The 13,634-nt window shown below is 44.8% G+C and overlaps 1 protein-coding gene across 1 annotated transcript in view; it reads right to left on the bottom strand.

Annotated features, from left to right (window-relative positions):
* Window positions 1–8,734: 8,734 nt before the first annotated feature.
* The window catches only part of PPIP5K2 (diphosphoinositol pentakisphosphate kinase 2), a 97,195-nt gene continuing 92,295 nt past the window's right edge, over window positions 8,735–13,634 (bottom strand). Inside the window, exon 32 of the mRNA XM_066603034.1 lies at window positions 8,735–12,888. Within this exon, the coding sequence (XP_066459131.1) occupies window positions 12,734–12,888 (155 nt within the window). The 3' untranslated portion in view covers window positions 8,735–12,733. The remainder of the gene's footprint in view (window positions 12,889–13,634) is intronic.

The following is a 13,634-nucleotide window of genomic DNA, read 5'->3' as shown; positions in this document are numbered from 1 at the left end:
TTCGCAATGCAAATCCACCTGTGTGCAGGCGGCCATAGACTCCTATGGGAGCTGCCAGAGAAAAGAGGTGGATGGGAGTTTAGCACAGTGTCTGCTAAACTCCCACTCCCTTCCCTCCTCCTGTTTCCCCCTTGCTGGCTGTTTGCAATGGGACGGGGCAGGAGCTAAACTAAACCTGGATTCATCTCTGTAGACAACCCGGTTCCACTCTATAGCAGAGGAGATGGTGGGTGTAAAAGGCAGTACATGTAATTTGTGCAGTGAGGCCAAAAATACTTCAGCCAAGTGCCTGGAAATGGTTTCAGTAGACATAGGGGCCTGTAATATTGGTGCTACCTGTCTCTGAATGGCGGACCACAAAACAATTGGAGCTGCTCATGCTTGTTAGACGATCCTCTCTACTGATGGTTTGTCGAGGGCGTGCTGAGCCGTGTTTGTATGCATGCCCTCGCATCCACTGGTCTCAACACCTAGCAGTCTGATCAGAACAGCGCAGGTGGTGGGCAATTTATTGATACGACCATCCAGCTTCTCACATTCCAACAATGTACCCCTCAATCTGTGAGCTAGGCCAAAATCTTCGATTGCATCATAGAGGCGTCTAGTGGTCAACCAGTTCTACACAAGCGGAAAAAGAGGTCACTACACACAAGGAGCCCCTGAGAGCCTTTTTATAGGCCAAGGGGGAAACCACTTTTTGGGCCTTAGGTAATAAGATTGTTCATCTAATCACGCCACAACTCTAATCATTTGCATATCTGCCTGAGATATAGCTGCTTGCGGCGTTTTGCCACAAAACAACAACTTCTCGGCGCTTGAGAAATGCTGGGCACTAGTCCATGGCAGGATTTAGTTAAAGCATCAAATTGAGATGTCCCCTGTCCTATGGATTGTTACTTCCACATAGATTAATGTATAGAGGATGCAGGACACCCTATAGGTCTTACAAGCTAGTACTCGTGGTATGGGGCCTGTGGCAATGGATGGCACTAAATTGCTTTTCTCCCAAGTACAGGTTCTGTGCTAGGGGTGATTTGGTGTCAAGCCGTTCCTTTTTCTGCTCTGCCAGGACCAAAATCTCTACAGGGTAATTCAAAGAGAATGGTGCAAAAGTTAGGCTCCCCACAAACACCAGCTATATACCTCTTCTTGTGACATCACAGCACCATTCCGTCAGAATCCCGTCTATCTGTCTGCTGTCTCTAACACTTTGTGCTCTCTCTACCTGAAAAGTGAACCTCTCAAAAACTGACCAACTCGTGTTTCAGCCCTCTGCTAACCGACCTCATCCTGACATCTCCATCTTAGTGTGTGGCACCACCATAACTCCCAGCACGCCTGCTGCCTTAGGGTTATATTTAACTCTGATCTCATTTACGCCCTACATCCAATCTCTTACCTGAATATTTCACCTACACATCAAGAACATCACAAGAATCCATCCTTTTCTCACTGTGGACATGCTAAAAATGCTCACAGTCGCCCTCTCGATTGTGACGCCAATCAGCAGGACTCCCTGCTGATTGGCGTCCTCTGCACCAGACTCTCCACCCTCCAATCCACCTTGAATGCTGCAGCCAGGCTCATCTTCCTCATCAACAAGGTGGGGGGTGGAACCAGGCTGAACTAGATGTCTTCTTTCAGCCTAACATACTATGTTACTATGTTCCTGGCCAGTTGCCACACAGATGCCGCTTCCCTTTGCCAGTCACTGCACTTGCTGCCTGTCAAACACAGAATTTAATATAAACTCACCCTCATCCACAAAGCTTTACACAGCACCGCACCACCCTACATTGCATCCCTCATCTCAATCCACCACCCAGCCTGTGCCCTCCGCTCACAAAATCAGATTAAGCCCCTTTAACCCAAACCTCTCATTCCCGCTTCCAAGATTTTTCCAGAGCAGCACCTGTCCTCTGGAACGCACTACCAAAACTATCCGGGCAATCCCTCACACACAAAACTTCAAGCGTGCCTTTATAGAGGCATACCACATCTCCTAAACCAAACCCCTCTGTACTCCGCCTGATAACATTCTCCCTGTCCTACTGACTGCACTCCCTGCTAGCTGTGATCAACTGCCCCCTGCAGTTATACCGATTCAGCAAGCATATGGCTTAAGTCTGACCATTGTCTGTGTGTATAGCATCCCTCACTCTCCACCTCACCATACCATCCACATCTCCAGCCCCTTGACCTTCTGTATCACCCCATTATCTGTAGTATGTAAGCTCGTTGGAGCAGGACCCTCACCCCTACTGTTTCCATCAATTGCTTACTACATGTAACCGTGGTTTTGTTTGTTTCCCCCTGCTTTGTAAGCGCTGCAGAATATGTTGGCGCTATACAAATAAAGGGTATTATTATTAATACCTGCCCAGGGTTATTTTTTTAAAGGAATTAATGGTTTGTGTGAAGAAAAAAAACTAATGGCATATCGTATTCCTGTCCATTTCATGTACAAGAAATAGGCCATGCCAGTGCGCGGCCTCTGATTAATTAATGCATGAATTAACAAAAGCAGCCGAAATGACATGAAAAGATAGAACTCCCAAGTTTTTAATACACCTTACAAATGTTCGATGTGGGCGCCGTTGGTGACACTAGACAAGCTAAAATAACATATTTCCACTGCAGTAGAATCAATACAAGATATGCTGGGACAGATCTTGGAAGAACTGGACTACCGATGACATCTACTGAGTCACCAACGGCACCCACATTGAATATCTGCAAGGTGCATTAAAAATTTTAAGAGTTCTTTGATCATTTCATGTCATTTTGGCGGTTATGTCCATTCATGTATGAAGAAATCAGCCTTACTTTTACACTACTTTTTGCATTGACAGGAGACCCCGGCTAGTTGACAATTTATTCTGGTGAATGGTGATTCTTCAGACCACTTGAGGAAGCTGCCATTCCGGTAGCGAAATGCATTTTCAGAAGAAATTTGGTCTACTATGCCAGGTCTCCTCCCATAGCATGCCTACACCGCCTGATCTTCTCTTGTGCTATATTGGCTAACAGAGGCTTCTTACCGGTCCGGTTTTGAGGAAACTGCTGCTTACTTCTGACGGGCTTATGAGCAAGTTGTACCGCTATCACAACGCCTCCAGGAAGCCTTACTCCTATTTTTCACTGTTCCACTAGCCCCCGCTTATTGCACTATAGAGAGCTGCTATTTTTTTTATTTTGGCATAACATTAAAAGCACAGAGAGGTGAAATGGAAAACCCTACTCCTCTTCTAGAGTCGGAGGATCAATGTCCTTAAGATGGACTCTCTACCCAAGTTCCTCTACCTATGTCAGACGATCCCACTGAAGCTCCTGAGTTCCCTTTTGAAGAGGTTGCGTTCCCTAATCACAACATTTATGTGGAGAGAAAGGAAACCCCGGATGCACTTCTCCAAAGGGTTAAGGGGGAAGGGGGACTGGGTTTACCAGACCTTTCCCTCTACTATAAAGCTAACATTGCCAACTGTATACTGGACCTCCTCAAGAGGGAGTTTTCGAAATTGTGGGTGGAGGCGGAGCATACATTAGTGCTGGGGGCCTTGTGGGGTGTGGTTTGGATCCAGCCCAAGTACATAAGTTCAGTCCCCAACATTTCTCCTTTCCCTGGACAGCTTCTTAGGGCCTGAGCAGACTTTGCGTCATCCAGCGGCCTGGTGTCGGTGCGTGGTCCCCTCACTCCCCTGGTCTCTAATCCCCCATTTGCGGCCTTCATGCGAAGACCCCCTGTATAGGGACTACCTATCACAGCAATTCCTCTTCTCTAGGATGTAATGACTCCCTCGAGCTTGGGACCGTTGGCGGAGACCGCAGGGGAGGTGGGCCTCATCCCGGTTCGTGGTTGTAGTACTTTCAGTTGAAGGGCTGCGTGGATCTTTCCGGCCCATTCACTCCATTTGAGCAAATCTGTGTGTCACCATCTTGTCCGAGGTATATGATACCCAGGTTATTCAGGTTGCTGCTGGTACGGGAGACGGAGACCCAGACCTCTGCATACATGGCCGCTTGGGAGAAAGAGCTAGGTCAGAGCCTCTCACGGGAGGACTGGGAGAGGGCCTGAGGCCTGTGTCACAAACGTTTATCATCTTACAAATTACAGGACCTAAATTTCAAAATTCTATCTCCTGGGTACAGGACTCCACATCAATTACACAAAATCTTTCATCTTACATCGCCCACTTGTTGGAGATGTAATAACGACAGTGGGGACATATCCCACATTTGGTGGAGCTGTCCTGCAGTTGCTACCCTGTGGAGGGAAGTGATGGAGTTTCACACTATCTGCCGGACACAGGTGAAATTAACCATAGAAATGGCCCTGCTCTCAGTCTTCCCAGGCTCTATTATAGAATCATAGAATGGTAGAGTTGGAAGGGACCTCCAGGATCATCAGATCCAACCCCCTGCTCAGTGCAGGATTTACTAAATCATCCCAGACAGATATTTGTCCAGCCTCTGTTTGAACATTTCCATTGAAGGAGAACTCGCCACCTCCCGTGGTAACCTGTTCCACTCATTGATCACCCTCACTGTCAAAAAGTTTTTCCTAATATATAATTTGTCTTCTCCCTTTCAGTTTCATCCCATTGCTTCTAGTCTTTCCTTGTACAAATGAGAATAGGGCTGATCCATCTGCAGTGTAACAACCCTTCAGATGTTTGTAGAACGCTATTAAGTCTCCCCTCAGCCTTTTTTGCAAGCTAAACATTCTCAGATCCTTTAACCGTTCTTCATAGGATATGATTTGCAGACCGCTTACCATCTTGGTAACTCTTCTCTGAACTTGCTCCAGTTTATCTATGTCTTTTTTAAAGTGGGGTGCCCAGAACCAGACACAGTATTCCAGATGAGGTCTGACTAAGGAAGAGTAGAGGAGGATAATGACCTCACATGATCTAGACTCTGTGCTTCTCTTAATACATCCCAGAATTGTGTTTACCTTTTTGGCTGCTGCATCGAATTGTTGACTCATGTTCAGTCTATGATCTATTAGTATACCCAAGTTTTTTTCACATGTGCTGCTGCTAAGCCCAATTCCTCCTATTCTGTATGTGCTTTTTTCATTTTTCTTGCCTAGATGTAGGACTTTGCATTTCCCCTTATTAAATACCATTCTGTTAGTCCCTGCCCACTGTGCAAGCTTTTCTAGATCTTTTTGAATATTCTTTCTCGCTCTTCCCTAGTGTTAGCTATCCCTCCTAGCTATGTGTCATCAGCAAACTTGATCAGTTTCCCATCAATTCCCCTCTCCAGATCATTTATAAAAATGTTGAATAACACTGGGCCTAGGACAGAGCCTTGTGGTACCCCATTTGATACATTCTTCCACTTGGATGTGCAGCCATTTACGACCACTCTTTGAGTACTATCACTCAGTCAGTTCTGAATCCACCTAAGAGTTGCCTTGTCAATCCCATATTTGGTCATTTTTTTCAATAAGTATCGTATGAGATACTTTGTCAAATGCTTCAAAACGTGGGTAGATACGGGACAGTTTTATTGAGTAAACCCAGTAATTCCAGCTGCGGTTTAGCATGGGCACCACTCCCCTAGGGAATATATATCCAGCAGGTCCAGTCACCCTCCCATTCATTTTAATGGGCGACGCAGGGCTGAAAACGCCCCAAAATAGAACTTGCATCGCTGTCAAAGCGCAGCATTGGAAGGCGCTGCGTTTTCAGCCCTGTGTGAGCAGCCCCATTGAAATGAATGGGAGTGTTGTACAGCGTTTAGCGTTGGGCTGAAAAGGCAGCACTAAACGCTGTATAAAACGCCCTGTGTGAGGGAGGCCTAAGGAATGACCAATGTTGAGCTGACTATTATGTCAAGGGAGCCCAAGTGCTTAAGGAGTAAAGGCTATCCTACTGAAGAGCTGATGTAGCAGATATTGCCGAAAATGTTAATGCTTCGTATAAATAGAAAGGTGTCATTACACACCGTACACCTCAGCTTGCCTGCATGAGGCGGTGTAGCCCCAGACCAATTAGAGTGCCTACGCCAACTCCTCCCAACACCAATAAACCCCCTACAGTTGACATGTGAGCATCAGAACTGGATGATGGAGTAATGTAAGAAGGTGGGCCAGTTCGATCAATCACATTTACGTAACGTGGACGGCCATGTGCTTTGCAAACCTTGGGAAAAGTGGACACTAGAATACACTTTATTGAATGCAATTTATTCTGGTGATGCGTTTTGGTACGAGAGACAAGTTGGGAGAGGCAATGTGATGCTGGGAAACCGTAACACCTGGCATTCACAAGGATGCTACTTTGACACACACTTCGAGGAATGAACAGCTGAACTCTGGAGAAAAAGGCATTGGATGCATGTGGATTCTGCTTTGTGTGCCATTGTGTCACTTTCCTCCATAGCAGTGAGCAGGTATGTAGATTTCCTATCCCACAAAGAATTAAAAGTAGTTTTCTGCGCACACACTGTTGATGACCTATCCTTAGGATAGGTTATCAATAGTTGATCGGCCGGGGTCTGCCGCTGGGGAATCTGTCTGATTAACTGATTGGGCACCTGCTGTCAGCACAGCACTACATAGGTTATAGAGCGGAAACGGATCTGTGAAGCGGGCAGCGCAGGTAATTGTAGGCGCAGGGGTAATTGATTTTAATAGGGGGTGCACGAGCAATTACTAGTACTGGCAATTACACTATCTTCACCTGCCCCAGAAAACCCCTTAGAATCGGGTTTTACCAAACAGCATCATGGATTGCAGAGCCCATGTTGCTGATCCCTGCTGTAGAGCAAGTTTGAATATGATCCATAAACTGAAATAATAGGTACACTGTTAATCAGTATTTCAATTGCACAATAGGTCTCCCAAGTCAGTTGGCTAAAGCAAGGGGTTGGATGGAAAGGTAGATTTGCTGTGGGGAATAAAATGCCAATCTTTCATAATAATTGACCACTCTGGTCCAAATTCCTCTTCAGTTCAGCAGTAAATCTTGGTCTCGGGGTATCCTACAATGATGAGAAACCAGGGTTGACCAGTAATTAAGTAAGCTTATAAGTGTATTATGCCAACAGATAAGTATGGCGGAGGTTCCTTTATGGTCTTGGTATGTTGGTTGTAGTGGCAAGAACCATGAACACGGAGGTGTACCTCAACATTCTAGACAATATTGCGCTGTCGACAATACTCTAGGAATGGTCAGCAACACCTCCAACACGACAATGTAACTTGTCACAAATACAATGCGGTTTTACGTTGTTTTGAGCATATGAATGTTCTACGATTGGACCGGCCTGCACAGAGGCCGGAGCTGAACCCACTGAATATATTTGGGACAAACTGGAATGTCAAGTCAGGAAATATAAACAGCGTCCATCTTTGGGAGAACTCACCAAACATTTTTCAGGCTTAATGAAGGGAAATACCATCTGACGTGTATCAGACCTTAGTAGAAAGTACGCCACAGAGAATATCTGATGTCATTGGGGACAAAAGACACCCCACTAAGTATTGACATATGTAAATAAATACTACTTTTGATTCTTGCTCAGGTGTCCATTTACTTTTGGTAGAATATTGGGTGCAGATATCAGCAAATACACTAGAGACCCAGAAGAAATAGACTTGATATACCAATGACAGAGGAATCTAAAGGCTCATTGAGGCGGGACGAGTGTCAGGCAAACGATTCCCGAGACTCGTCCCCGCACATACCCGCTCTCGTGCAACTGCTTGGGATTTAGTATCGCTGACTCACAGCAGGGAGGCTGTAGGAGGTTTCTAACCTCGCGCTCCTCTCCATTGACTTAAAGGAGATGTCCCGAGGCAGCAAGTGGGTCTATACACTTCTGTATGGCCATAATAATGCACTTTGTAATATACATTGTGCATTAATTATGAGCCATACAGAAGTTATAAAAAGTTTTATACTTACCTGCTCCGTTGCTAGCGTCCTCGTCTCCATGGTGCCGACTAATTTTCGGCCTCCGATGGCCAAATTAGCCGCGCTTGCGCAGTCCGGGTCTTCTGTAGTCTTCTATGGAGCCGCTCGTGCCAGAGAGCGGCTCCGTGTAGCTCCGCCCCGTCACGTGCCGATTCCAGCCAATCAGGAGGCTGGAATCGGCAGTGGACCGCACAGAAGAGCTGCGGTCCACGAAGGCAGAGGATCCCGGCGGCCATCTTCAGCAGGTGAGTATGAAGACGCCGGACCGCCGGGATTCAGGTAAGCGCTGTGCGGGTGGTTTTTTTAACCCCTGCATCGGGGTTGTCTCGCGCCGAACGGGGGGGGGGGGTTTAAAAAAAAAAAAACCCGTTTCGGCGCGGGACATCTCCTTTAACATAGCGGCCATTCAGTACAGAACAGCTACCATTTACACTGAACGATCAGCGTTAAGCTCATCCATAGTTCATGCAGCATAAACCATGGACGATGAGCTGACCGTTCACTGTATACAGCAGCCGTTCAGGACTGAACGGCCGCTATGTTAAGTCAAAGGAGATGGGCCTGGAAGCGCGAGGAGAAAAATCTCCTGCAGTCTCCCCGCTGTGAGCCAGCGATACTAGCTCCCGTGCAGATGCACATCAGCGAGTATGTGCAGGGACGAGTGTTGGACACTCGTCCCATCTAAATGGACCTTAACATGAATGGTAATCGAAGCTCTGTCCAGCAGAATTGTGCAGGATCCAGGCGTTGCTTTCATAAAAAAGGACCCTAAATATTTGCGTAAAAATTGAGACAATAAAAGGACTGACTAAAGGATAACAAAATAATTTATATTTTGAAATGTTACAAGTAGAAGAAAATAAAGAATGTAAACTATATAGCATACCTAAAAATGCAGTTCCAGAAATGCAAATCAAAGTCCATGTATATACATAATATATACTAATAAAATGGTATATAGCCTGCAGTATATGACTATCTCAACAATGTCCTCAAACAATTCTTTTAGCATGTGGAAAAAGACATAATAAAGAACTGACAATGCAACACTGAACAGACTGATATACAGTACAAGCAACTGAAGTATTTGGCTTTGAACAAGCGAAGGTGACCTTGGGGAAATAAAAAAAAATGTGAAAAAACAGTTAATGTAACAGTTATAAAGACACAAAACAAAAGCAACAGTAGTTCGATTGCCCGTTTGTGCGTAAAGCCTTGTACTTGTTTCAAATGACCGGATCTATAAGAGCAGATTGTAATAGATAAGTAGGTTCACAGGAACAGCACATCTGAGGCTGCCCATAAACCAGATAAAACACTGGGATCAGACAAGTTGGACTTCAACATGCCAATCTTTTCTTCCTATGGGAGATAAGAGAGGGTCGGCAGTGACTAATGGTGCGTTCAGCAGGAACGATAATTGTTCCAAAAATCGTTTAAACTAACGACATTAACCCTTTCCAGTCCACTGTCTGACGTCTAAAGACATTCTGATTGAAGGCTGTACAGCTCTGATGTCAGAAGACGTCCGGCAGGGTATTCTTACTGTATATTACTGGCTGCTCTGTTGTCCAGGGCGTCCCCAGCAGGTCCCATACTGCAGTACTGGCTCTAGCCAGCAGATGGCGCCATTGTATAATGGCAGAAAGAGAAAGCCCCCTAGGAAACCTGAATCCAAAATTGGATTGCAAAGGGTTAAACAAATCGAATCGTTCAGTTAAAACGCGAGTCAATGACTGGACAACGAATGAGAATCCTACGCTCCTCGTTCGTCATTCAATCTCAGCCGGCATAAAAATCACCGTTGGCTTCTTGTTGCATTAAAAACTGGTCTTTCGTTGTTTCACATAGGAATGTGAAATACTGAGTAAGTTCAAGATCCCCAATAATGATCTGCCTGTCTGAACAGGTTGCCCAAATGTGAATAAGCTGGTCGTGACATCACCGGCTTGTTTTCTCAGGCTAACAAGAATTGTGAGCTTCTCGTTGAAACAAAAACAAAATTGAATAAGCAAAGTGGGCAGGAGAAATCTAGTAGCTATTAACCCACCAAGAGTCTGATATGTATAGAACAGTAATGTATATGTACATCTGACTGTCATGTATGGATTTAAAGTAACCATTTATAAAAGCACAGAGATCTCCCTACACACGGGTCTGTGCAAGCTACATTGTTGATCGTTCTGAGAACCCGTGGACAGAACTGTGGGACCGTACTGATAATATAAAATAGTAGTATAATGACCATTTGCATCAAATGCTAAATGTAACCCTTATTTTATCAATGTGTAACTTGAGCTATATGTATGTTTCATTGTCCCACTAGGCATGCTGCTATACATACACACTGCCTTTAATAAGGATAATTTACTGAATACATCATCATATTCATAAATCTGAAATTAATATTTTGGCAAACACTATTCAAGGCATGACTAGGTCCATGCAAATCAATGGAGTTTACTACATATCTAGTGTCTATTGGGTTTGGAACAGATGGTTGGTTGTTGGCGAAGCTGTAAGCATTTCCAATTAAATTGGGTATTTTTGATTACTAATTTGCTTAACTGTATTAAAATAATAAAAGGTTTTTGTTCCCTCTAAAAAGGGTTGTAAAGGTTTTAATAAAGAGGTGTAGTCATTAAAAAAATTAAAAAAAGGAACTCTGTAATACAAGGCCCAAACCTGGTGAATTCTTTTGCTCTATGAAGTTGACACAATTTGGCACCAAATCCACAGCAAGATCTGAATGTTACATGTGAGTTTCGTTGTGGAATTTGCTGCAGATTCCCACAGATTTTGACCCGCTACACTGATGGGGGTAAAATACACGGTGAAAACAGGAATCAACATGCTGTGGATTTTAAAATCCACATCGTGATTCAATCGATGCACGGCAGCAGTCTGCAGCATGTGGTTGGGATTTTGTTGAATGCCATCCACATACCTGGTACTGTAATGTGCTGCAGATTTTTACTTGCGCCAATCCACAGGTGAAATCGGAAGAAATTTGTGTACATGTGGACCTATGGTAAAACCCTACAGAGGTTTTCATCTCAGTTGCTGTGACTATGTACCAGAAAATTTAGGCTGGGTTGACACGGGACTGAAAACCTGCAGAAATCTCACGGAATGACCGCACAGAAATACCGCGAGATTTCCATGAGAGAAATGCAAATTAGAAAAACCCAAAGCCTTTCGCCGCAGGCTTCGGAGCAGCTTCACCGCCTGCATTACGCTGTGGCGATCTCTCCCCATAGAGGCGCCGCCGCGGAAACGGGGAAAGAATTGACATGCTGCGTCTTTGAATTCCGCGCGGCATGTCAGTTTCAGTGTAACAGATCGTCCACAGCGTGTGGATGAGATTTTTGCAAATCCTGTCTACTTTGCTGGCTAATCCCGGGATAAAAAGTCGCAGGCGGAATTTCCATGCCGAAAGTCTGCACGGAAATTCCACGGCAATTATGCCCCGTGTGAACCCAGCCTTCCTCATACAGGTAGACCTTAACCTTGAATGCATAACAGATATAGTATATACAAATTCATTACTGGAAATGTGAGGCTCAGTAAACAAGTGTTAGTTTTTATACATTTCTAGGAAACAACAAAAACAAACTAAACACACACATTATGGCAGTAAGGCCTCCTGCAGATGGGCGGAAAGTCCACGGCAGGATTTTTCCGCAGAATTTCCGCCCATGCCCGCTGCAATCCTATTCAGACAGCCACGATTTGACCGTGTAAAAACTCGCGCGTAAACAAATAGCGACAGGTCCTATTTCTGTGCGAGCCTCACAGGGGCCTGCACAGAAACATCACCTCTGCGCACGAGCCGTCTGAGCAGCAGCCAGCACATAGCAGAGAAGACGCTGGAAGGAGGTGAGCCACGTTGGTCACTGCAGGGGCCAACCCGGCCGTCTGCAGAAGGCCTAATACACATCACTGGACTCTGCCATAACAACCAGGATACAACATCATGGTTACACGGCTTGCTGCTTCCAGTAAGGACTCATTTACACTTTTTCTGTTGTTTGGTTCTGTCCCAGGAGTCGAACAATGGCATAAAACATGCATGCCGGACCCCCAGACTATAATGGGTTACCTCCAGCTGCTGTTATACACGCTGGCATTTTCCCAGGTGAAATTGTGCTGAACGCAGCTCCATTTTATCTTGGATTTTCAAGAAAATCTGCAATGGAAGAGCCTTAGACGTGAACAACGCCTTCAACCTGCACCACAGAAATAAGGTCTATATTACAAAGTTACTTTTTTTAGTTTTTTTTTTTCTTTTCTTACAACCCTTTTAATAGGCATAAAACAACGTGTATGCAAGTGGTGAACAACAGTAAAAAATAGTGTTATTAGTCAAAGTAATCATACTTTAGTTGGCTTAGTAGAACAGAATAAGTTTAGAATATGAATACCAATATCTGGCTCTATGGACCGCCAACACTACATATGCACTGTTTACATACAAGCCTTCATTTCCATCTACCGTTGCACATAGAATCATTGATTAAAATACGCATCCCTGCAGAGTGGCCTTCTTTGGTGTGCATGTTTTTGCTTGAACTACAGGTCCCCAAATTCTCAGTCTATGGCTGAAAGTTGTAGCAATGTTCTCCATCATTAATTTATTTCCTGGATGTGCAACCTGCAAGTTACATACAATGTAAACACAAAACAATGAATGTACATTTCATCTAAGCCGTCAGTATATACAACACGATATGAAGTAAAAAAATATTTAAATATCTGAGATAGATACAACAGTCTCCAATTCCCTAATGCTGCATTGCTACAACTATTCAGGAATGTAGATTTGGTCTTGCTTGTATACAGACATCTTGCCGGGGAGGAGTCTTCTCTTTGACCACTTCCTTTCTTTTGCCATCTTCTAAGAATACATCACAGGATGTAGAGATGGTGCTTGATGGTCCACTGCCATCCGTAGGACAAGGGGCTATATCATTGCAAGTGACAGGAAAAAGAAAAGGGGAAAAGTATATAAACAGTATGAACCCTGTTGGCTGAAGGATATGGAAGCAACTTCAAACATTTCATTAAAAAACAAAAAAGTTTAAAGCACACGTAACTTTCCATAATAAGCTGCCATGTGCGTACATGAGGATGCGTCACCGCCCACTGCTGGCGCGTCATGCACTGCACTGCACATGCTCCGGCTTGCCGGACGGGACTCACACAGCGGTTCTGGAGAGGCGAGTATGGGGTCTTTGGGGGGCGCTGTGTCAGAGTCCGCTGCAATATTCAGCTGGCGGAGTCCGACACGGCCGTGGGCATGAGGTCTAATTCAAGTTTTTCCTGAGCTGGTGGGTGGAGACTGCTGCTATGTAGTCTCCCATACACTCCACACAGAGACTAGGAGCAGATCTTGCTCCTCTAGCTCTATCAAATACAGAGAAGCAGTAGTATGGATGGCACTAAAGAGAAGCACTAAGCAATTTAAATAGAATTCAAGCAGTAGGGGGCGATATAACACTTACTAGAAGCTGTCCTATCTTTGTGTCTCTCTATCCATCTGTTTCCCTTTTCCCCTCTCCATAGACTTCCATAAGCAGTAGACTTCTATAGCAGCAAGCCAAGACCCCCTAGTGTCTATCACTAGAGACAGATTTCCCATAACAGGCAGTAGACAGCAAACTAGAAAGAAGCGACACCCCTAGTGACCAGCACTTTAGAGCTATCTTC

This window comes from Eleutherodactylus coqui, chromosome 5, assembly GCF_035609145.1.
Source record: "Eleutherodactylus coqui strain aEleCoq1 chromosome 5, aEleCoq1.hap1, whole genome shotgun sequence".
Lineage (NCBI taxonomy): Eukaryota > Metazoa > Chordata > Amphibia > Anura > Eleutherodactylidae > Eleutherodactylus > Eleutherodactylus coqui.
Note: the sequence above shows the minus strand (reverse complement) of the source record. Positions and strands in the feature narration are given on the sequence as shown.